At 46.8% G+C, this 23,138-nt stretch overlaps 1 protein-coding gene across 1 annotated transcript in view; it reads right to left on the bottom strand.

Moving 5' to 3' along the window:
- Positions 1–23,138, bottom strand: part of CACNA1B (calcium voltage-gated channel subunit alpha1 B) — a 1,044,174-nt gene that overhangs the window by 616,466 nt on the left and 404,570 nt on the right. Inside the window, exon 4 of the mRNA XM_085611669.1 lies at positions 6,459–6,550. Within this exon, the coding sequence (XP_085467795.1) occupies positions 6,459–6,550 (92 nt within the window). The remainder of the gene's footprint in view (positions 1–6,458; positions 6,551–23,138) is intronic.

The raw sequence follows: 23,138 nt of genomic DNA, 5'->3' as shown, positions 1-23,138 counted from the left end.
CACAATTCCATGCTTGACCTTAGAAGGCCCCGCTAGACCTTAAAAGCCCTGGTATTTTAGCACCAGCAGGTGGAGCCTCGCTGAGGCAAGTGTGAGTTAATATAGAATCTTAATCCAAGCTGAAGTTTACCTCCAGTCTTGCGGGCAGGCCTACGAAGTAGCACACCCTAGAGCAACACTGACTCAGTCACTGAGGTCACAGGACCTTTGAGGCCAGTCCACCTTACCTATTGGTACCTCCATTGGCCTTGTTGCAGCAATAGTAGTGCAACTCATCAGGGTTCAGCAATGCAGGATTTGCATGCACACCAAACTAAGTTCACAAACTTCACAGCCTCTCTGCTTCATGCACAAACACTTTTAACATGTGCTACTTGCTTTGGGGCCACTGGTATAATGCAGCAATCGAGGACAAAATTATGTTGGCGGGTTGACTAAATTATGCAGCCAAAAAAAGGCTGTAACGTAATGCTGTACATTTTCTGATATATAAGTGGTTATGGGAGCTTATGATGTTGAAGTATTGTAGATATATATATTTCTATGTTTATTTTGGTCTATTGTCCTTGTAGGTAATTTTTAAACACTGTCCTAGCCACCCTCTGGATTACATATTGGCCTTTTTGTGCCCTGAGGAACGTGTATGGCGTTTGCTAGGTGACACCGAAGCACAAGACGGAAATTATTATAAAATCAGCAGAGGACATCAACTATAGTCAAAACAGGTCTATAAGAATATATACAGAGGACTAGTGAATTGTAAAACACAATACTATGATGTACTTGGTTATTAACAGAGAGAGAAGATATCAACATCTACATTTGGACAAAATAGTTAATACATATGATCTTGATGAGGATATGATGCTTTTGTCAATTGGAAAACCAAAATGCAGTTCTTGTTGGACTCAGATGATGTACAATTGTCTAGAAAAACTGTTATGGTATAGAGGAAATGGAGATGTGTGATGTATGAATGAATTCGGTTTTTTTTAGAAGGGGATGGCTGTATGCAATATGGGGAGACAGATGAAATTGTAGTCTGTATTTTGTAATTTGATTTGCATAAAATACGAATAATTGTAACTAAAAGAATTACATCCAATTGAATTGTGATAATTAAATTTTGTCTTAATAAATGAAAATGTGTTTAGATGTATAGATTTTTACAGGTATTTTGTGTATTTGAAGTATATTCCCCTCTCTATCATTAACACTCAAAACCATCTTCTGTTTAGGAAATCCCTAAAAACTTGGCTTTTCTCAATCTAGCTTCCTCCCCTCTTTTCTTGGGGTGCTGTTAGCTGCAGTTGTGTGCTTTAGGCCTAGTGCTGGGAAGCCCCATATTGGGGGTATCCATGCGCTCTATAAATCTTGTAACATACATAAATTGTGACAATAGTGAATGACAATATAGGGATGCTCTAACATTTTGGGCGGACGAGGTTTCTTGGTCTTTCACACTAGGGCCTTCTCATAGGTGTGAGAGGTTTTACACTAGAGCACGCTTAAAGAAACAAGTCCAGAAGACGGTGCTGTTATTTTTCATCACTTTAACACCAGATTAACACAAATGTCACAAAAACTCAGGGAATCAGAACATAGGCTCAGTAAAAGGGTGCCAGGTCCATTTTGAAAGATTCCCACATTTGCATGCTCCAATACATCCTCATTGATCCAGGCATCCACAAATCATTTAGCCATCCTCACTCATCCAACAGTGATTGATAAATCTCTCTTTCACCTCAACACGTCATTATCTGCCCATTCTCACACTCATTGCTCCATTCATTCAGCCCATCATTCTTTCATCCATTCAGTTATTCAGCGTCCATTCGCACAATCCATTACCCACACTTTCAGTCATCCTTTCTTGCATTCAGTTTTTCTTCCTTCCACAAACCGAAGTGTCCATGTATCAACACTCATTAATTCATCAATCCATACATCCACCGAAGTCCATTCATCTTACACTTCCTAATTGACCCATTTAAATTCACATTTTTTCATATCATTTACCCATATCGACACTCATTTGTTGTTCCTTATACTCATATTCAGCCAGACACACTCACACCCATCTAAAAAGAAAATATTCATTTAATGCCAGGTTTATACACTCATTTGAGGTTTATTTTATGATTACAGAAAATTCTGATATACTGGTGAAAATAAAATCAACTTTGAGATTTACTTACTACCTTTTGGACAATTCACATGAACTTCAGTGGAGACGTGTAGTTAAAACAGCTATTTCTGAGCGTTTACTAGAGGAGATCAGTGTTTTCCGTATGTGACAGTGTGATAATGAGGAAATTCCATAATTTATGACAAGATGCGAATGTCTTTCCATATCATGAATTATGGGCTCTTAATGCCACATATTCTTTGAAGGGTGCCTTTTGAATGCACAAAAGTATTTGTAATTCGGTAACACTCCAGAATACCCCTTGTTTTGGAGTAGAGTAGAACAATTCCACTCTTGTGAAGTAGCCAATTCAGTTTTCATTTTACAGATCTTCTCAAATTCTCCACAGCATCCTGTTGAGATCTGCACCACTCTAGAAATCCCTCCCTAACCCGACTCATCTTTCTGTAGCCATGCACAGAATTCTAGCCCTTTCAAATCAGTACGTCTTGCCCACCAACCAAGCGCTTCCCCTAACAATGAAGTTCTTCTCCAAGCAATGACTTCAAACAAGCAGTGGAGTGGATCTAGAGCACTTCTGCTGACCTTCGCATCCAGCTGTAGCATGTCTTCCTCCCATCCCTATATATTTAAATTTTATTATTCATCTTTCAGGCGATTTGATGTTTTGGTGGAGGTGGTTGATGCACAGGAGAGGAGAGTTCTGAGGGAAACAAGGGGAACTGGAGGACAAAGGGTGACAAAATGGAGGCAAGTTCATCAAATTAGGTGTCTTCACCCTCGGAAGACACCGATGTTTGAATATGTAATAAAAAAGTGTTGTAGAATGCACGATGTTTGCCATTTTTTCCACATTTTCTATGGGAGGAGAGCCCCGCCCTCCAAACTCTCCCCTGTAGTAGTCTGGCTCGCTCGCTGTGCTCGCTATGCACCATATGGGTGCTGGTCTGAAAAAAAGCTGCTAGGGCTGCTCTGGGTTCCCAGTCTGGCTCTGCCTTGAACCGAAATTTTCACTGGATGCAAAGTTACGTAGATTCACCCTGGACACCAATGTCACCCTCAAGGAACACTTTGCCAAAGAAACAACCACAGCCTACTGCCAGCTCTCTTCTCTAAAGAAAGTGAAGTTGTTTCTTCAAGAAAGTGACTTCATAATTGCTGTTCATACTCTCACACCTGGGTGATGGTAATGTCCTCCTCCATGGCTTTCCAGACTCCACACTGGCCACTTCATGGCACCCTACACTCTGCAGAATGTCTTATCCAAGGCCTAAAGAAATATGATCACATTCCCCATCCACGTCCTAATTAAACTTCATTGGCTCTTTTTGCCATCCCACACCATCTACAAAACCAGCTGCCTCATTTACAAAGCCATCACGACCAGCACCGCTGCTTAATTTAAGCTTCATCTCATCTTAACCTTACTGGGAGAGGACCTTATATGAGTCTACACACTGGCGATGAGGTGAGAAAGGTGAACGCTTTAACCCCTCACGTGCACGTGTCGGCCAACGGCCGTCGCGAGCACTACCTTGGTAGTGCTGTGCACGACCGTTGGCCGACGCGGCCCCGCCCGTACAATAAATCACCCGCACCGTGGCGGAATTTACACCGCGGTTAACGGGTTAAGTTTTGTTATCATTGTTTGTTTACTTTTGGTGAATGGCTATACATGTATGTTGCTACATTGTGAAAATGCAACCAACATCTGTACAACAGGAATGTATACCTATATACGTAGCAGTGGATCACTGCAAATTCCACTTATATTCCATACTAATTTCCATAATATCCATAAATACCAATAAAGACCCATTTAAAAAAACATCATACAGACAACTCAGCATCTCTGGTGGCTCTCAGCACACCTGCAGCCAGGATGCTGTCAGACTGGAAACTGAGAAGTGTAAAAAAAAAAAAACATAGCAGCAGGCCTTTTCCATCTGTGCACCCAGGATCTGAAACAACATCCCCAACGCTGCTCCAATTTAGGAAAAAGTTAAAAGGCGCACTCCTTTAAAGACTACATCTAAATGCAGTCACAGTCCACTCCCTGATCCCAGCTACCTCTCCTATCGCTTGGTGACAGCATGTATGCCTTTGACCCTGTACAATACCCACTGCCCTTTGCCTAGGTTTTTGCTATACAAATAATACATATATAAATGAAAGGAAGAAATCAGGAATTGAAAAAAGTGTGGAGACACAGCAGGCGTATGTGACAATGTATTAAAACACATAAAAAACATCCGCCTGCATTTAACAAGGAAGGACAAAGCTTGTTGTTTTTGCAAAACTTTAATTTTGCGGAAGCCATCAGGCCCTCCCTGATCTAAAAAAAAACATTGGGTAGCAACACTTTTTATTTTATCTAAAAAAACACAAATTGCTATAGAAGGCCTTGCAACCCAAGGGAACCACTTTGTGTAAGGATGCGCTTCTTGTGAAAGAGCAGAATGCAATCTCTCACAGTGAAGTTAGCCAATGGCTGAAGTCTGATAATCCATTGCCCCATGCTGTATGCTGAAGCGTGCAGACGAAAATTTGAATTACACCTGAACACAGACTGGATAAAGCGGGCTGCTTGAAAGCCTCTATCAGTAAACATATTATGCATATAATTATAGTGAAATCAAAGGGTCTTGCTAACACTATACCAAAAAATGAATTCTGCAAACCAACTAAGCCTTTGTCCTTATGTATCTGTTTGTTCATTGGACCTCCTCTCTGACTCCCAAAGCTCTGATAAAGTATGGTGTCGGATATTTTAAATATATATATATTGTATTTTTAATGGCATGTCTCTTTTTATGAATCCAGCCTCTCGAGTCCCTGTTTGATCATCTGGACTTGTGGCGGGGGTGGCGATAGACGATGCGCCCCATATTGACACTATAGCGCCACTAGTAATCATCAGCCACAAAAAGCTCTTCTAGACATTCCAGCCCATGAATATGTTGTCTGGAGCAACCGACCAGGACAGATCACATCACTTATTGATCCCTCTGAGGTCCGCTGGGAGCCAGTCCCACAGTGTCACAGACACTTTAATCAATATCTACAATTTGCACGCTGCATCTATCTTCGTGTCAAATCCTCACATACCATACGCGGTGTGTGCCACCAGACCCGGGCATCCATGGAGCCCTGGCCACCTCACTTCCTTTGCACACTACAGCGGTAATGCAGGTTCAATTGCTATTTTTGTGAGTAATACCTACATTCCTTATCATATTCCAAATGCAAAATAAACTGCAGCTGTTAGGGCTAATAGTTCTGTTGCTGGCATGATCAGAATCCCATGTGCAGGTTTAACAGCCTTTATTTATTAAAGTTCACTAATTATCTGCCGAATGGTATCTGTGTATTGGCGTCTAGATGCATGGATCTACACCACACACACTGGCGGTGTCGAAACATGGGTACCATCCCTAAACATAATACCTGGCTTTAAAGTAATCGGCTAGCCTTAGTTAACCTAGAACTAAAGGCTACTCAGCCCACACACTTCGCTATCATACTGCAAGCAGGAGACCAGCCACGGATTATTTTGAATTTGGAATATCACTAGAAAAGTATGAGTTAACTGAAACAATAGCCTATAATTTATAAGCCTTAAAAAAGCCCAGAGGACCGAAACACGTGTTTGCTATTACTGTGAATGCATCAAGGTAGATCTCCAACTAAAAATAAAAATAAAATAAAGATGCAGCATCTTATTTCTTATACACATCATGACCATTTTGATCTGGCCAACACAAAGCCTTGAACTATCTTTGAAGTTTGGTTTGCAACTCAGAGCCCTGTAACCATCTAACCAGTGCTGACTTTTGCCCTTCAGCCGTCCTAGAAGTTGAACGCGTTAGCCCATGATGATAAAGGCTCGGTAGAGGTTGGATGGGCAGACGTGCATCGTGGAAGCCTGTGGACAAACAGGAACACATGCTAGGGGGAAGGAGGAAGGAACACTGAATCTGCCTACGATCCTCACCTTAAACGGGTGCCTCGAAGCCTGCTCTGCTTGTGCGGGCCTGAATCTAACATTACTCCTCTCTATACCTCGATGACATAGTGCGACAAAACCCCTCAACTCATCCTCATATCACGAAACCTGCGCATTGGCAGCCAGGCACCCGCCGATCCTGCAAGAGGCTTAGGCAACCTTTAATAGGACTACTCCTCTAAAATGCCTGCTTCCCCTCCTCAAATGGTGGAAATTGAGCCCATTACCCTTCATTGCATCCTCTCTCAGATCCCACCACCATAGAAGAGTCAATGTTCAGAGGGCCTGGGGATGAGTACTCACTTGGGATTCCAGAGACCAGCTTCAGTGGGCGGAGAACTCGGACTGCCCTCAGGGTCCGAAGGTCAAAGTCAGCCCCAGCAGTGGCCAGAATTCTAGAAGAAAGAGGAAGAAGAGGATTAAAATCGGTCATTCTCAGGATTAAATCATGACATGAAGAGAAGCTGCAGGCAAGTGTTGCACCTGCATTTTGTATACGGCTCTTCACAAGCAGAAGCATCCAATATTTATTCAATATTGATCTACAATTCCCAGGTGTATGCCTTTGCTGGTGCATACAAAAACTTGAAAAAACTTATGAAAGAACATGAGTACAAACACAACTTGTTTTTACAACAGGCCTAAAAACAACATTATATAGAACTGGAAAACTGAAATAAAAATTTCAGAACCAAGGCCCAGATGTGCAAAGCTTCCCGTTTGCATTTCTTAAATAGCGATTCTGTAGGAATTGCCATTTAAGAAATGCAAAAGAATCGGTACTAAATTTGCAATTCCCTAATAGCGATGAATCGCAAATAGGAAATGCCATTGCATTCCCGCCTATGGGCACAATTGGAAATGGTTTGCATTTCCTAAATTGTGATTTCCTAATAGGAAATCGCAATTTAAGAAATACAAACCAAGGGTGCCTCTGGGCTTAAAGGCCCTCCTGGAGGCACCCGAAATTTCCTAGTGCACATATACATGCACATATTGCCTAGGGGCATATGTGCGTTTCATGTCACAGTCGATGGTAATAGCATTGCCTAAATGCCCGATTCGCATTTAGGAAATGCTACATACATGTGCTTTAGGAATCACAAGTAGGTAATCCCTATTTGTGATTCCTAAACCGTGGTTACAAAATTTGCAATTTCTACCAAGTGTAAACCGCAAATTGTGACCGGTTTTGGCACTTTGTGCATGTGAAAAGGCCATTTAGCATCTCTTGATGAGCCGAAATAGTGATTCGGCCCGTTAAGAAATGCTAAATGGCTTCGTACATCAGGGCACAAAAAATTATGAGAACCAGATTTACACTTAAGGACTCTGATTAAAATATTCTATCTGGTTTCCGGACTCCAGAACTGTGGAGGTGCAAGTTGATTGGTTTGAACATTTGCTCAGGGCTTGACGGAGCCCTGGGTTGGTGGCTCTCCAGCACCCCCTAGACACCTGTCTAGCCCCATGTGTCCAAGTATAATGCCACCCGCCCCCAATGAAGAACTCTCCCCACAGCCATCTCTGGACCGGGCACGGCCTCAGTGGACTTTGTCTTGCGAAGAGAGTTTCAGCCCTTCCCACCCAGAGCTTGAGAGTGACATCCTTATCTACCCCGGACAGAACAGATCCTGGAGCATCAGCTGGAAGCAGAGAAGTATTAGCCCCTCTCTAGGCACCCCTACATACCCATCCCCCCCCCCCCCCCCCCCCAGAGCTGGAGAGTGCCATGCTTATCAACCCTAGACAGAACAGATCCTGGGGCATCAGCTGAAAGCAGAGAAGTATCAGCCCCTCCCTAGGCACCCCTACATACCCAACCCTTCCCATCCAGAGACAGAGAGAAGTAGCATTAGCTACCCTGAGCAGAGGAGAGTCTGGGTTTCATTCTGTTACTCTTCCTACTGCATCAGAGGAGTATTACCCATCCCATGGGTACCCTCTCCCATGAAAGACCCTTCCCTCCGCACCCAGAGGGAAAGAAAAGCAGCCTTACCTACCCTGAGCCACGGAGGGTCGGGGTGTGTGTTACTCTACTTGCTGGAGCTGGGGGTATCTGCCCTCTCCCACCCTGCAGCAAAAGGGCATCCACCCTCTGCTCCATGGCGCCTGAGAGCATCCACCCTCTGCTCCATAGCGCCTGAGGGCATCCACCCTCTGCTCCATAGCGACTGAGAGCATCCACCCTCTGCTCCATAGCGCCTGAGGGCATCCACCCTCTGCTCCATAGCACCTGAGAGTATCCGCCCCCCACTCATTGAGCAGGAGAGCATCCACCCTCTGCTTCGTGCAGCGGGAGAGCATCTGCCCTCTCCTTCATACAGCAGGATAGTATCCGCCCTCTTCCTCCTGGAGCAGAAGAGCATACAACCTCTGCTTCATGCAGCAGGAGAGTACCATCCTCTTCCCAATGGTGCAGGAGAGTATTTACCCTCTGCCTCATGCAGCAGGAGAGTCTCTGCCCTTTGCTTCATGCACCAGGAGAGTCTCTGCCCTCTGCTTCATGCAGCAGGAGAGTCTCTGCCCTCTGCTTCATGCAGCAGGAGAGCATTCACCCTCTGCTTCATGCAGCAGGAGAGTCTCAGCCCTCTGCTTCATGCAGCAGGAGAGCATCCACCCTCTGCTTCATGCAGCAGGAGAGTATCCACCCTCTTCCTAATGGTGCAGGAGAGCATTCACCCTCTGCTTCATTCAGCAGGAGAGTCTCTGTCCTCTGCTTCATGCAGCAGGAGAACATCCACCCTCTGCTTCATGCAGCAGGAGAGTATTCACCCTCTGCTTCATGCAGCAGGAGAGTATCCACTCTCTTCCTCCTGGAGCAGGGGCGCATTCAACCTCTGGTTCATGCAGTAGGAGAGTATCCGCCCTCTTCCTCCTGGAGCAGGAGAACATCCACCCTCTGCTTCATGCAGCAGTAGAGTCTCCGCCCTCTTCCTCCTGGAGCAGGAGAGCATTCACCCTCTGCTTCATGCAGCAGGAGAGTATCCGCTCTCTTCCTCCTGGAGCAGGAGAGCATTCACCCTCTGCTTCATGCAGCAGGAGAGTATCCACCTTCTGCTTCATGCAGCAGGAGAGTATCCACCCTCTTCCTCCTGGAGCTGGAGAGCATTCGCCCTCTGCTTCATGCAGCAGGAGAGTATCTACTCTCTTCCTCCTGGAGCAGGAGAACATCCACCCTCTGCATCATGCAGCAGGAGAGTATCCGCCCTCTTCCCCCCGGAGTAGGAGAACATCCACCCTCTGCATCATGCAGCAGGAGAGTATCCGCCCTCTTCCTCCTGGAGCAGGAGAGCATTCGCCTTCTGCTTCATGCAGCAGGAGAGTATCTACTCTCTTCCTCCTGGAGCAGGTGTGCATTCACCCTCTGCTTCATGCAGTAGGAGAGTATCCGCCCTCTTCCCCCCGGAGTAGGAGAACATCCACCCTCTGCATCATGCAGCAGGAGAGTATCCGCCCTCTTCCTCCTGGAGCAGGAGAGCATTCACCCTCTGCTTTATGCAGCAGGAGAATATCCGCCCTCTTCCTCCTGGAGCAGGAGCACATTCACCCTCTGCTTCATTCAGCAGGAGAGTATCCACCCTCTTCCTCCTGGAGCAGGAGAGCATTCACCCTCTGCTTCATGCAGCAGGAGAGTATCCGCCCTCTGCTTCATGCAGCAGGAGAGTATCTGCCCTCCTCCTCCTGGAGCCAGAGAGTGTCCACCCTCTGCTTCATGCAGCAGGAGAGTATCTGCCCTCTTCCTCCTGGAGCAGGAGAGTATCCACCCTCTGCTTCATGCAGCAGGAGAGTATCCGTCCTCTTAGTCCTGGAGCAGGAGAACATCCACCCTCTGCTTCATGCAGCAGGAGAGTATCTGCCCTCCTCCTCCTGGAGCCAGAGAGTGTCCACCCTCTGCTTCATGCAGCAGGAGAGTATCCACCCTCTTCCTCCTGGAGCAGGAGAGCATCCACCCTCTGCTTCATGCAGCAGGAGAGTATCTGCCCTCCTCCTCCTGGAGCAGGAGAGCATTCACCCTCTGCTTCATGCAGCAGGAGAATATCCACCCTCTTCCTCCTGGAGCAGGAGCGCATTCACCCTCTGCTTCATGCAGCAGGAGAGTATCCACCCTCTGCTTCATGCAGCAGGAGAGTATCCACCCTACTCCTCCTGGAGCAGGAGAGCATTCACCCTCTGCTTCATGCAGCAGGGGAGTATCCACCCTCTGCTTCATGCAGCAGGAGAGTATCCACCCTACTCTTCCTGGAGCAGGAGAGCATTCGCCCTCTGCTTCATGCAGCAGGAGAGTATCCACTCTCTTCCTCCTGGAGCAGGAGAGCATTCACCCTCTGTTTCATGCAGCAGGAGAGTTTCCGCCCTCTTCCTCCTGGAGCAGGAGAGCATTCATTTTCTGCTTCATGCGGCTGGAGAGTATCCGCCCTCTTCCTCCTGGAGCCGGAGAGTATCCACCCTCCCCTTTATGGAGCTGGAAGGCTGAGTCCTCTCTCTCCTGAAGTAAGACAGCAGTCACCCCCTGCTTCATACAGCATGAGCCCTCTTCCTCCTGGAGCAGGGGAGTATCTACCCTCTTCTTCCTAGAGCAGGAGAGTATGTGCCCTCTTCCTGCTGGAGCAGGAGAGTGTCTGCCCCTTTCTTCCTGAAGCAGGAGTGACTGTCCTTTTCTTTCTGGAGTAGCAGATCGTCTTCACCCTTCTTTCTGGGGCAGGAGAGTATCTGCCCTTTTCTTATTGGGCAGGAGAGCATCTGTCTTCTAATTCCTGGAGAAGGACAGCGTACATCCTTCCCTTTCTGGAGCAGGAGCGCAGCTGCCCTCTTCTTCCTAGAGCAACATAGTATCCTCCATCCTCTTTATGGAGCCTGAATGTATCTGTCCTCTCCTTCCTTATGCTTGAGTGTATCTGTCCTCCCCTCCATTATGCTTGGGTGTATCTGTCTTCCCCTTCCTTATGCTTGGGTGTATCTGTCCTCGCTTTCATTATGCTTGAGAATATCTGTCCTCTCCTTCCTTATGCTTGAGTGTATCTGTCCTCCCCTTCCTTATGCTGGGGAGTATCTGTCTTCTCTTTTTTTATGCTTGGGGGTATCTGTCCTCGCCTTCCTTATGATTGGGTGTATCTGTCCTTCCCTCCTTTATGCTTGAGTGTATCTGTCCTCTCCTTCCTTATGCTTTGGTGTATCTGTCCTCTGCTCCCTTATGCCTGGGTGTATCTGTCCTGTCCTATGCTTGAGTGTATCAGTGCTCCCATTCCTTAAGTTGAAGAAAATGTGTCCTCCCTTTCTTATGCTGGAGAATATATGCCTTTCGCTTTTGTGTGCTGGAGAGCATCTGTCCCCCCCACCTTACATAAGAAAGCATCGATCCTCTCCAATTTCCTGCAAAATGAGAGTGTCCCCCACGCCTACATGAAGCAAGAGTGATTCCCCCCCTCCCCCATTTCTCATGCTGGAGAGAATCTATTCTATCCTTTCTTATGCCGGAGTCTATCTGTATTTCGTTTGCTTGTGCTGAACTGTGCCCTCTCTTCTTTATGCTCGAGAGTATCTGTCCTGCCTGTCTTCAGCTGGCGAGTATCTGCCCGCCACTTCTCTATGCTAGAAAGCATTGGTCCTTCCCCTCCCCATGCAGAGTATTTCTCGCCCTTATGCCTTTCTCTGTTGAGAAATATCTGTCCTGTTCGTGCAGTTGTTGTCTCCTTCCTTATGCTGGAGAGGACATGTTCCCATTTTAATGGAGGGTGGATTTGCCCTCCCTTTCAACGACCAGGGCATAGTCCTGCTACATGAATGAAGGAGCCAAGAGTTACACTTCTCAGCTTCTAGGAGCATCAGCCCTCCTATTCCTAGAAAAGGAGATTATAAACCCTTCCTTCTCACCTGGCAATTTGTCTTAGACCAGTCATTTAATTATGTGCTGTTAAATAATGAAAACTTCAAAAATAAGATGGTATGAACCAAAGATGCCATGACAGGAGGGGCCGTGACCAACAAATGCCATGACCTGGAGGTGCTACAACCAGTAGATTCCATAACCTGGAGATGCCGTAACCAGGAGCTGTCCTGGCCGACAAATTCCACAACTAGGAGATGCCACAATGAAGAGATGCATCACCAGGAGACATCATGACAAGGAACTCTCGCGGCCAGTAGAAGCCTTACCCAGGATACAACTTAGCCAGGAGATGCCTCACCAAAAGATGTTGCGACCAGGAAATGCCACAATGAAGGGATGCATCACCAGAAGACGTCGCAACTAGGAACTCTCATGGCCAGGAGAAGTCTTAGCCAAGATACAACTTAACCAGCAGATGCCTCACCAGAAGATGTTGCGACCAGGAAATGCCACAATGAAGGGATGCATCACCAGAAGACGTCGCAACAAGGAACTCTCATGGCCAGGAGAAGTCTTAGCCAAGATACAACTTAACCAGCAGATGCCTCACCAGAAGATGTTGCGACCAGGAAATGCCACAATGAAGGGATGCATCACCAGAAGACGTCGCAACAAGGAACTCTCATGGCCAGGAGAAGTCTTAGCCAAGATACAACTTAACCAGCAGATGCCTCACCAGAAGATGACCAGGAGACGCCACAAACAAGAGAGAATGAGTTGCTCTAATTATGTAAGTCCATGACCACGCGAGCCCCTACCCAGAAGAGCCTAAGGTAGCACCTGCAGCAGTACAATGTAAAGGAGAACCTGGGCAGCAGAAGTGAGTCTGTGCTGAAGATGAAAGATTCCGCTTACAGCTGTAGATTATATGCGGCTGCTGGGTGCCTAGAGTGAAGGCATGAGCAGTGCGCCTAGAAGAGTCCTTGTGTCCTGATCCAGCATACCATCCCAGCAGTCGCTGGATCCTGGGAAGGATGGGCAGGACCATGGCATATCTGAAGAGCAAGCCATACCTAAGATACCTACCACACTCTCCCTCCTACCCACAAACCCCAGGCAGGAAGTGGTCCAGGGACCCTCTGGAAGGCTAATCATGCTTAAGCGAAAAGTCCACCCACTGACTCTTTGCTTCCTAAAGCCAGAGACAGCCAGCAGAGGAAAGATAGAGCTCCCTCTGAAGCCAGCGGACCGCAGACGGCCCCTGAGAGGGGAGGAGGGCAGAGAAGCGCTCTCAGCTAGTACCTTCTACCATTAGGGGCAATTTCCATGAATTTTTGATAGGGCTGCTTCAGAGGCAGAGCTAATGGAAATCAATGGGACGCGAAGACCAGCCTGGACTGGACTGGTGATGCTGCCGGGTGGGGGGATCCATTGTGTGCCATGGATGCAACAAGAGATGTGTTAGAAATCATTCATTGCAAGATTGAGGGAGGGATCCGGGGCAGACGGCAGGGCTGAGATCCAGGAGAGGAATGCTCTAAGGTGTAGAACAGGGTAGAGGGAACTGATTCAGTGACTGAATCCAATCTTGGGTAAATTATCAATGACAGATTATTGGCTACACAGCTCAGAGAAGCAATTGGTTACAGATTACTGATACCTAGCTAGAGATGTGCAAGCCACTGAAAGCTCGAGCCAGGCTCGAGCCTGAATCCTGGCTCTAGCTCATCTCGAGGTCTTGTTGGAGCCTCGAGCCTATAACAAGCCGAGCTTTCATGTGGCTTGTGCGTCCCTCCCTCTACCCAGGGTATGGCGTTATGGTCAGAGCTGCCGGCTGTGGGACTGGGAAACAGGTTTGAGTCTTGGTGTTGGCTCGACATCCTGTGATTCTAGGCAAATCACTTAAACTCCCTGTTCCTATAAATAATCCGTGTGACCTTGTGTACTGTAACTGGTGCTCATGTAGAGGGCTCCAATACCTTCGGGTCGAGTTTGCACTATATTTTAAAAAGTGGACAAAGTGTTAAAAACAAAGCGTTAACATAAGTAAGGGCATCCAGCTGGGACTAGTGTTGGCTAAAAGAAGGATTGTGATTAGTTGAATGAGCTCACAGCCCCCCACGGTAGAAAACTGGGCTAAAGACCTGAGAGAGTGGGCCACAGCAGAGTTAATTCGAATGCGGCGTGTTCGAAGAGACGAAAAATTGGAGAAAGATGCGAGGTCGTGGTATATCATGATCTCAGAAATCCCTAGTGGAGAGATCCCCACCTCACAAGCAATTGAGGGAACGCGGGTTGATAGGGGCGGATCAGAAGCGAGGGAGTAGGCAGGCCGCATCCTCTGGTCATAGAATATATTAGGAGCCAAGGTATGGAACCTAGTGACCTTCGATATAGGATGTGGGGAGATGTTTCTCGCGTGTGACTCACGGGGGGTGGAGGGAGGGGAAGAACAAAGTTTAAATTGTTGGGGTTTGTTGATGGGAGGTGCAACTGTTTATATGCGACTAATGTTCGAGGTGACTTCACGCCAGATTTTCAATGTGAACATATCCTTAACAGATGGAGTTGTATTATGTTTCTTTTTATGTGCATTATTTGCAACTCAAAAGTATGTGCTTCTTCAATGTTGTCCTGGTCGGGTGGAAATTCAATAAAAATAAGTAAATACAATTTTTAAAAACATAAGAAAAGACAAATAGATATCCATTTACTGACTCATTTGTATCAGGAGCGCGAACTTGACCCAAAGGTATCGGGTGTCAGAGCGCTTTACATGAACACCGACTGCTTACACAAGGACACATACATTTTGTTAGGCATAGGGAGATTAAGCGATTTGCTCAGAATCACAGGATGTTGAGCATGATTGCTGAGACTCGAACCCGGTTCTCCAGAGATTGCCCACCCTCACCGTTAGGCTACATCCTCGCCTCTGCAGCTCCCCACTTGTGTGATCTAAGGCAATATTTTATTTCACCAAAACACTTTTATCTTCATTAAAGCATATGAAAGCACTTTCAAATATATAGGTTCTGACTACCAGTTGTACATAACTATGAATTTTTATAAGTACTTCTCAGTGCAGTGTTATAATGATTCCTATAAATGTCAAACCTTCCATATGTTTAAGAAAAACACTTTTTACATTTTGAATACAAGACTTTATAATATTTACCTGATGTTTGTTTTCATCGCAGGTATTTTCAGGCCTCGGCTGGTGCACAGGCATTAAAATCCGAGCCAGACCCGTGGCTCGGCTCGGGCTCGGCTCTGTCTTCATTTGTTGGCTCGCCCACCTCTATACCTAGCACGGAAAGAATCTGTGGCTTCTCATTGCTAGTCAGCTCCGAGAGGTCTTAAAAATGAGGGACTCCTTGCTCAGAGAAGGAATTGTTTTTAAAATGACTCTTGACTCGCAGAAGCGACCAGTTATGTATAACTAATATCAACCTAAAAGAAGCAACTAATTACAGATTACTAAATGCTCTCAAAGAGAAAGACTCAGTTACCGATTGCTGATTCCTGGTGCAGAGAAGGAATCAATCACAGATGGTCTGAATGCGATTTACAGATTATTGGTTTTTGAGAAAGATCCAATTACAAATTACGTGTTTTTTCCTATGTAAAGAACAAGTTTGTACATTGTCCACATGTGCCCAACGAAGTTATTTAGAAGACAGAGGAGAACTCAGTGCCAAAGTTTTGATTGCTGGCCCTGGGAAGGAATAGTTGGGGTCACTGACTGCAGGTCAGAACAGGTGCACTGAGGGAGAGAGCCAACGCCCAAGCTGGAGGGGAGGTGGGAAGGGAGGACGTCAGTTCAAGACATAGATGCTCATTGACACATTCAGGCATTCACTCACTCTGCCACATGACAGTGGGCCAAACCCTCCACAGTGGGACCAGTGCCTGACCAAAGCATGGTTCTCTCTTGAGAACCAGCTCTTCATTCTATTGGCCAGGCGAGCTTAGAGTGACCGGTGTACCCGCTGTGCAAATAACAGCCATGTTGTTGCAGTGGCTACACCAGCAGAGTTTCCACAACCAGTGTCAATGCCTCATCGCGTGACCAGGGGCACCATATTTCCAGATATGGGCTTTAATTTTAGAAGCCACTGAATCTGCATTGAACCAGTTCACACACGAACTTCATTTAGAATAAGCTTCTAACCTCTTACTTTCCAATTGGACCTGCCTTTACTACCCCTGCTCTCAGGGGTCATAAAGACAACAACAGGAACAGAAATTAAATAGGGTTTCCGGAGCTCTGTTTACCTCCCATTATTCCTTACACCTTGCCCTTACTCTTGCCACTCATCAGCAAACAGGGGGATGCTACTCAGAGTTGACATGGGGACGAACCTGTGATGTCATCGGTGTGATCTCATTTCTACCATCCCTTGTATTTTGGTAAATGGACATTGCTCTGAATACAACCTTGAGCCCCACCAACATGGAGTGATGTGGACATTATAAATAATCATTATTGCCATGGTAGTTTGGAATTCAATGTTTAATCAAACCCTTGACGTTAGCAACAGCTTTTCTACTATGGCCGCCATATTGAATTGACTAGTGTGACTTTTCCAGGGGCTATTAACAGACATCTGATGTTTAGCCTGATCAAATTGTCATAAAATAATGCATTCCTAGTCTGGCTCCGCACAGTCGCATAATGTAAAATGATAACTGCTGGAAATGGCCTTCTTAGGAGAACTTTTCACTTTTTCCTCCTAGTCTTTGCTGACTCTCTTCACATGACGTTAGGAATCTGTGCACCTTCCGACTGTACTGCAGAGGGAAGGTGCACACCCCCGCCTCACCTGCATTTGGCAGGGGCTGCGCATGCGTTGGGTTCAGCTGCTGTACCTCCATGCACCAGGTAAAAAGTGTACACCACATACCCGGGGCAGGTACGACACTGGCTAGTAGTGGGAAAACACACTAATTGTGCCACACACCAGATAGCCTGTCAACCTTGTATCGGGTCTGCCATTGCATGCAGGTGATGCATCATTACGCCCCTGCCTTGCTTAGCATCACTTTTGCCTCAGCCCACCCTGAGTGGATTGTAACACACCATTAGGGAACCCCCCCAGCGAAGCCCTGACGGGCATGAGGGGGGTGTTAGTCTGAAGGCCAGGCGGGTACATAGGGATGTTCTCTGCCCAGGTAGTGAGGAACCCCCCATGTGGGGCTTCCCCTGCCTTGGAGTTCAGCTCTTCCTAGAGGATACTCCTGAGGTGTGGTCGATTCTCCTGCATGGCCTCTGGGCCTTGAGCATGTCCACACTGTCAAGGCAGGGTGAAAGTGCGAGCGCCGCCCTACACAGATTAAGGAAGAGGTGCTGACACAATGCTCCGAAATATGGGCTGGTCTGCCAATGCAGACCAGGGTGTGCGCACCGGCCCTGATGTTGTTTTAAATATGTGTCTTGCCTGCCATTGCAGGCTGGAGGATGCGCCCTGGCAACTAAGGCAGCCTGGATAGGTGTCCGGCTTGCCATAGCGGGCTGGTGAGCGTATACCTGCATCCCCAGAGTTCCAACCTCAGGGTCAAGGCTGCTGGTACAGGCCTGTGTCTGCGCGCTTGCATTCATGGTGCTAGTGGCAAGGTGTCGTCACTGGCCAGCAGTATGCAATCGCACCAGTAAGGGGGTCCACCTATGTCCAACTGATCTAGGCAGTGTGGTGTGCAAGCACGTGCGCCAAAGGTGCCACGGCCTGGGTAAACCATGTTCCCGGCATATTCTTATGGCGTTAAAGGTACCTTCCTATCCCTGTTGGGAAGTGGCACTGATTCAGTTTTCTGAAACACAGGCTGATCTGTCATTGCAGACTGAAGGGTGCGCACTGGCATTGATCGTGGGTACGCTCATGAGCAGCTTACAATTGTATGGTGCCCGGGATTACGTTTGCCGCCTGCCAATGCAGGCTTGTGCACGGACACAGGTATTCGTTAAACCTGTGTCCCGTCTGCTGTGCAGACTCGGGCAGGTGTATTTGCACCCTTGGTGCTGGTGACTATGTGTCTAACCTGCCAACGCAGGTGTGTGTGCCCAATAGCACACGTGCGCCCATGTAGTGGGGAATAACTATCTGTGTTTTCACTTCCAATGAGGCCTTCTCTTCCCATAGGGTTAACATGGGGAAGTGGTTGATATTACTTCGGGCTGCAATAGTGGATTGCAGTGGAGCAGTCTCATGATGTTTCCTATCAATGGATTCACTGAACCAAAGCCTTTGCATTGGTAAAGGGGGTTTTGGCATAACTCGCTTAGAAATGGCACTTATAGAATATGGGCATTTCTATGCTCCAAGAGTTTCGGGGGCCATGGTGTCTGGCTCCAGGGGACACCAGGGGTTGGGGAAGCACATCTGTGCGTTCCCCTAGCGACAGCCCTTAACCATAGGCACCCCACGGGAATGGCAGACCTGAGCCATTTTGAGGGCCGAATGGGATAGATTGAAGATAGAGGTTGTGACACAACCTCTAGGAGCCGGGTCTTGGCCCTACTAAAGATTTAGATCTGATTTCCACATACCCATGGCAGACAGGCCTACATTTTAGGGGAGACATCTGTGGTTCAAAGAGAAAACCCCATTTGCCACCCAGAACCTCAAAGACACAAGACAGTATAACTACAGGTGCCATTGTTCAGCAAAGGGTGAGATATACTTGTGGGGACGTGGAACCTGAGAACCCAAACTGTGTGAAGCACATTACCAGAGGACTCTGTTGTGCTGTCTGAATAGTGGCTGGCCTGGGCTAAGGAGCTGCTGAAGTGTAGCACCCTGAAGTGTGCTGTGCAAGGGCCCGACCATGGACCTCTTGTTCTCCCGGAGATCTAAGGGACATCAAAGATCTCCCGCGAGGGACCTACACCATCGACCTGTGACAACTGGAGAGAGGTGCCCTCTCAAGTGCCCACCTCTGCTACTGAACCCCAACAGGTAGTGTGGCATGGGTGTAGAACTATGGCTTGCGTCTGGAGACCAGTTTGCCTAGTGCCCACATCTAGGACAAGTGGTTCCTGTACTGTGGGGATCAAGACACTCATAAGCTTCTAGTTGGTGGTGAGCAGATTCACTGTTTGCAGGACCCTGCATGGCCCGTTTCGTCGATCATGCTGCATCTCTCTCGTGTGACATGCCGACTGCATGCTCATTCAGTGCGGTGTCCGATTCACAGGGTACGACCCTCGGAGGTGGGGGTGTACCTGTAGTAGTGCCTTATTCTACCTCATGCAGCTCTGCTGAACTTGCACCTGTGTGTGTGTGTGTGTGTGTGTGTGATCAGACTGGTCTGGTGCAACCTGTATCATTGTGCACCGGACATTGTGCCTCATTTCCAGGGAGGTATGGAATTGCATCTCTTCACTGTGCGTGACCGGAATTGCCTGGTGCAACCCATCTCAACATGCACCGCTCCTTGTGCCTCGTTTCCAGGGAGGTGTGGAATTTGCAACTCATCGTGTTTAATATCTGAGATGCCTGATGCGACTTATAACACATGCACCAGATGCTGTGCCCGGATTGCCTGGGCACAAGAGGGATCATTGTGTAAAGATTGGGGCACCTCATCCTTTCCCCATTCATTGGTTGTTCTCTTTTTGACCCTCATTGCAGCGGACCAACTGTCCTATCCATACCTGGCCACTCCCGAAGACATTTTGGTACCAGATAATAGCAAGAGAGATTGACTGGGTAAAGGAATGCTTCCGAGAAAGTTCAGAAGCAGGTCAAGAGAGTGCAGGACTCCTTTGTGTTTTGAGACCTATGGGTGAACTTCCCGAGTGGCTGCTAAACTCTCCCTTGTTTACGTCTACCTCCTAGTTAAAACTGCTACATATTCCCACCTGCTTCCCGAGGACACAGACAGTGTGACTTCAGCCGCATGCAACCTAGTATCCGGGGAGGGTGGGATTGATTATCTTCCATCCGGGGGTATTGGACAATCAGGGTGAACCAGAAGGTGGAGGGAGGCTTGTGCCACAGAGTCTGCAGAGGATGAACTATTGACCCGCTGGGTACCAGTGGCACTGCATTAGGTGCTGAGTGCGTATGGGTGTGTAAGACCATGATGTACAGACTGGCTGATACCTGTCGCCCCGCGTAACAGTGCGGAATAAGTGTGTGAGAGGAAGTGATCGTGTGCGGCCTGTCTGTGAATCGCAACACTGGCCTGCAGTGCCGCTGTATACATTGATTCTTTGCCAAAAGCACAAAACCGTTGACATTTGATTTCCCCGCGTGGCTCCAGCCCGCGTTGCTGCTAAAACGTGTTCTAGTTTTGTGTATGCACAGAATTTTGACATCATGCACCACATCAGGGTGCTCTCTCTCAATTGGTGGGAGGGGGTTAGATTAGGAGCTGTCCACAGTGTGCATACTAATGATATGATAACAATACGAGGGGCCTAGTACTGCTAATCATATTTCTGAATGTGTTTTATGCCAGAAAAGTATATGATGGTCATGTTATAAGGATTATTTATGTGTTGAATATAAACGACGTGTGGCTGCTGTGCCTTTGCTTTACACATTGCCTCTGTTGTGAGCCTGACTGCTCAGTGCCAATCTACCCAAGGGTGAGCACAAGTTATACAGCGAGTGTAATCACCTGCCTTTGACAGGAGTGATAGTTCTGCCAGGCTGGGGGCATCCCTTCAGCCAACCAGACACTGCCAGTTCCAACAATGACCCCCTGCAAAAATGTGATGAGGGCCCCCCCAGTCTCCCATATCTCACAGATAATCACTAACCCAGAGCTTAAGGAGACCCCTGAATCCCCCACCCATGCCATAGCGGCTGCAGGGACCTGTGTTACGCCCCTTAGAGATTGGCGGCCATGTCTGTTGCGAGCAAGACAAGCTCCCGCCAAATATTCCGAATCCATCAGTGCGACCTGTATTAATCTCTTCACACTGCATTTTTTTCTTTTACATTTCTTGTCGTCGTTTAATTGTTCTTTTATAAGCCTCTGTGAGCGCAGGGTTTAGAAGCACTTTGAACAAGACGTTAATCGCCATTCAGGCGGGCGGTCGGGCTCACCGTTGGTCTCTCGTGACCTCAAATGGAGGGAGATTGCGCTCTTCACTGGCGCCGTTCTTAATGAGCGAAAAATCTTCGCTATCCTCGTTGGGCTGAGGAACGCTGAGCAGCACAGTTGTGGGATCTTCAGAGCTGGGCGACGGGTAATATTAAATTTATTGAAGGACTCTTATGAAAATTGAACAACATAGAGGGATGAACTTTAACATTTTGAGTAACCTCGAATTTGCAAGACAGTTCATGAAACATGTCCTCTGAGCACAAGGAGGAAGTAAAAAGAATGTGCCCTTATGTCACTTGTGCTTTTTCACCGTACGTTTCATGCTTTGCCCTACTATAAGATGCACCTTTTCATCAGTCATGGATGGTGTTACAAGTTTCCCAGGCCGAAATTTGTCCTCGAATGATTTTGGGGACACGAAATATGCCTTTGTGTCACCACACCCACATTGAGAAAGGCCCACTCATTTCAGGAGTTTGTATCATAAAATATACCATTATATCATTTGTTTTGCATTAAAAAAATGCCCTTGTATCTAGAGTTTTGTACATTCAAATGCTCACCGGATTCACATGTGCAAGCGGGTCACAGAATCACATGCACCACAGTTTGCAAGGTCCAGCCCCCGCATTTTATTCAGTTTCAAATAAGGAAGTGTAAAGGTTCATATCACTCAGTGGGTCCATGTATCAGGAGTTCTAGACCATGAAATACATTCTCTCTCAACCAACAGATCACAAATCGCAAAATGCATCCTTCATTCGCAAGTTTCTCAAGGTGCCCTCTTATTAAGTTTCACATATTGAAATGGGATCTCCCAACTCAAATGCCAAGGTATGTGCCCCTGTTAAAAAACCTTCACAAAGAGCCCTTGTATTAAGAGTTTAACCTAACGATACATGCCCCCCATTACAAATGGCTTATCATGAGATTCCATAAAACGTGTTTTCTAGTAACCAATATCATAGAATGAAATGTGTCTGTACACCTCAAATTTAATGTGTTGTTGTGTTGCGACGGGTATCAAATTTCAAAATCAAATTTAAACATTTATTATGTATGGTTAGGTGATAAAAAAATTGGATAAAAATCACAATAAAATTTATCTTAAAAATTGCAATAAAATCCATCTGAAAGTCTCACGATTAAGTGTAATCCTGGTGCCGATGCTAGCAAGCAATTTTACACAGAGGGCAGGAAATTCGTTATCTGAATTTTTTGTTGCAGTTTCTTCCCACCTTGTGTCAGAAATCTAATCGTCTGTACATTTAGTCTTATATTTCCCCCATTAAAACATGCTATTGCTGCTTGCCAACATGTTCGCACTCCCAATGTATTTAAAAGATGGCGCAGAAATTGCCATCGCATCAGGAGTGCTGGGCAGATACAAATAGTGTGCGTAATAGGTTTGGGGGGCTTCGTTACAGCCTCTGCAGGATTTCTTGTTTCCTTTCACAAATCATTTTAGAAATAGATCCAATGCTGGAAAGTCTCCCAAACCCAGGCGTGTTAGTTTAATTTTAGAGTATCAAACAATGACACATGACCTTTGCTAAGAATGGATGACTGGAGGCCTTGCATGCTTTTACATGATAGTCCAACTTCACAGTCAGGATCTCTACTTCAGATTTGTTTTGCATTTTGATGAAATAAACATCAATTGCTTTCTTTGTCTCAACAGTTTGCACATCAACAGTCCCAACAGCCTCAGTAGCCTTTTACTGGTCGTCTAGAGCTTAATATCCGAAAATCTATTGAACCCTGGTTCAGTGCTGTGCTGAAGGATGCTAAAAGGAAATGTGGTGGGTTGGACATAATGTCAAAGGGCTTTATCCTGGTGCCAAAGCACCCTATTCTGTTGCTCTTGGAGTGTACAGACACATTGGAAGGAAAACAACTTTATAGTTATTTTCAACAACACATCTCTTCATCTTCAACCCCAGTGGCACCCGCTACTTAACGGGGTGGGGGGGAGGTGAGAAGGGGAGATTGAAGGGGGGTAAATGAAAAAAAAAGAATTCCTGCTGCCTTTTTTTCCCTGTGATTACTGATATCTGTAATGTCTCTCTCTTAATTTTCAAATAAAAAGGTTTTGT

This window comes from Triturus cristatus, chromosome 1_2 (genome assembly GCF_964204655.1).
Source record: "Triturus cristatus chromosome 1_2, aTriCri1.1, whole genome shotgun sequence".
Taxonomy (NCBI): Eukaryota; Metazoa; Chordata; class Amphibia; order Caudata; family Salamandridae; genus Triturus; species Triturus cristatus.
The sequence above is the reverse complement of the archived record's forward strand: the minus strand, read 5'-3'. Positions and strand labels throughout refer to the sequence as shown.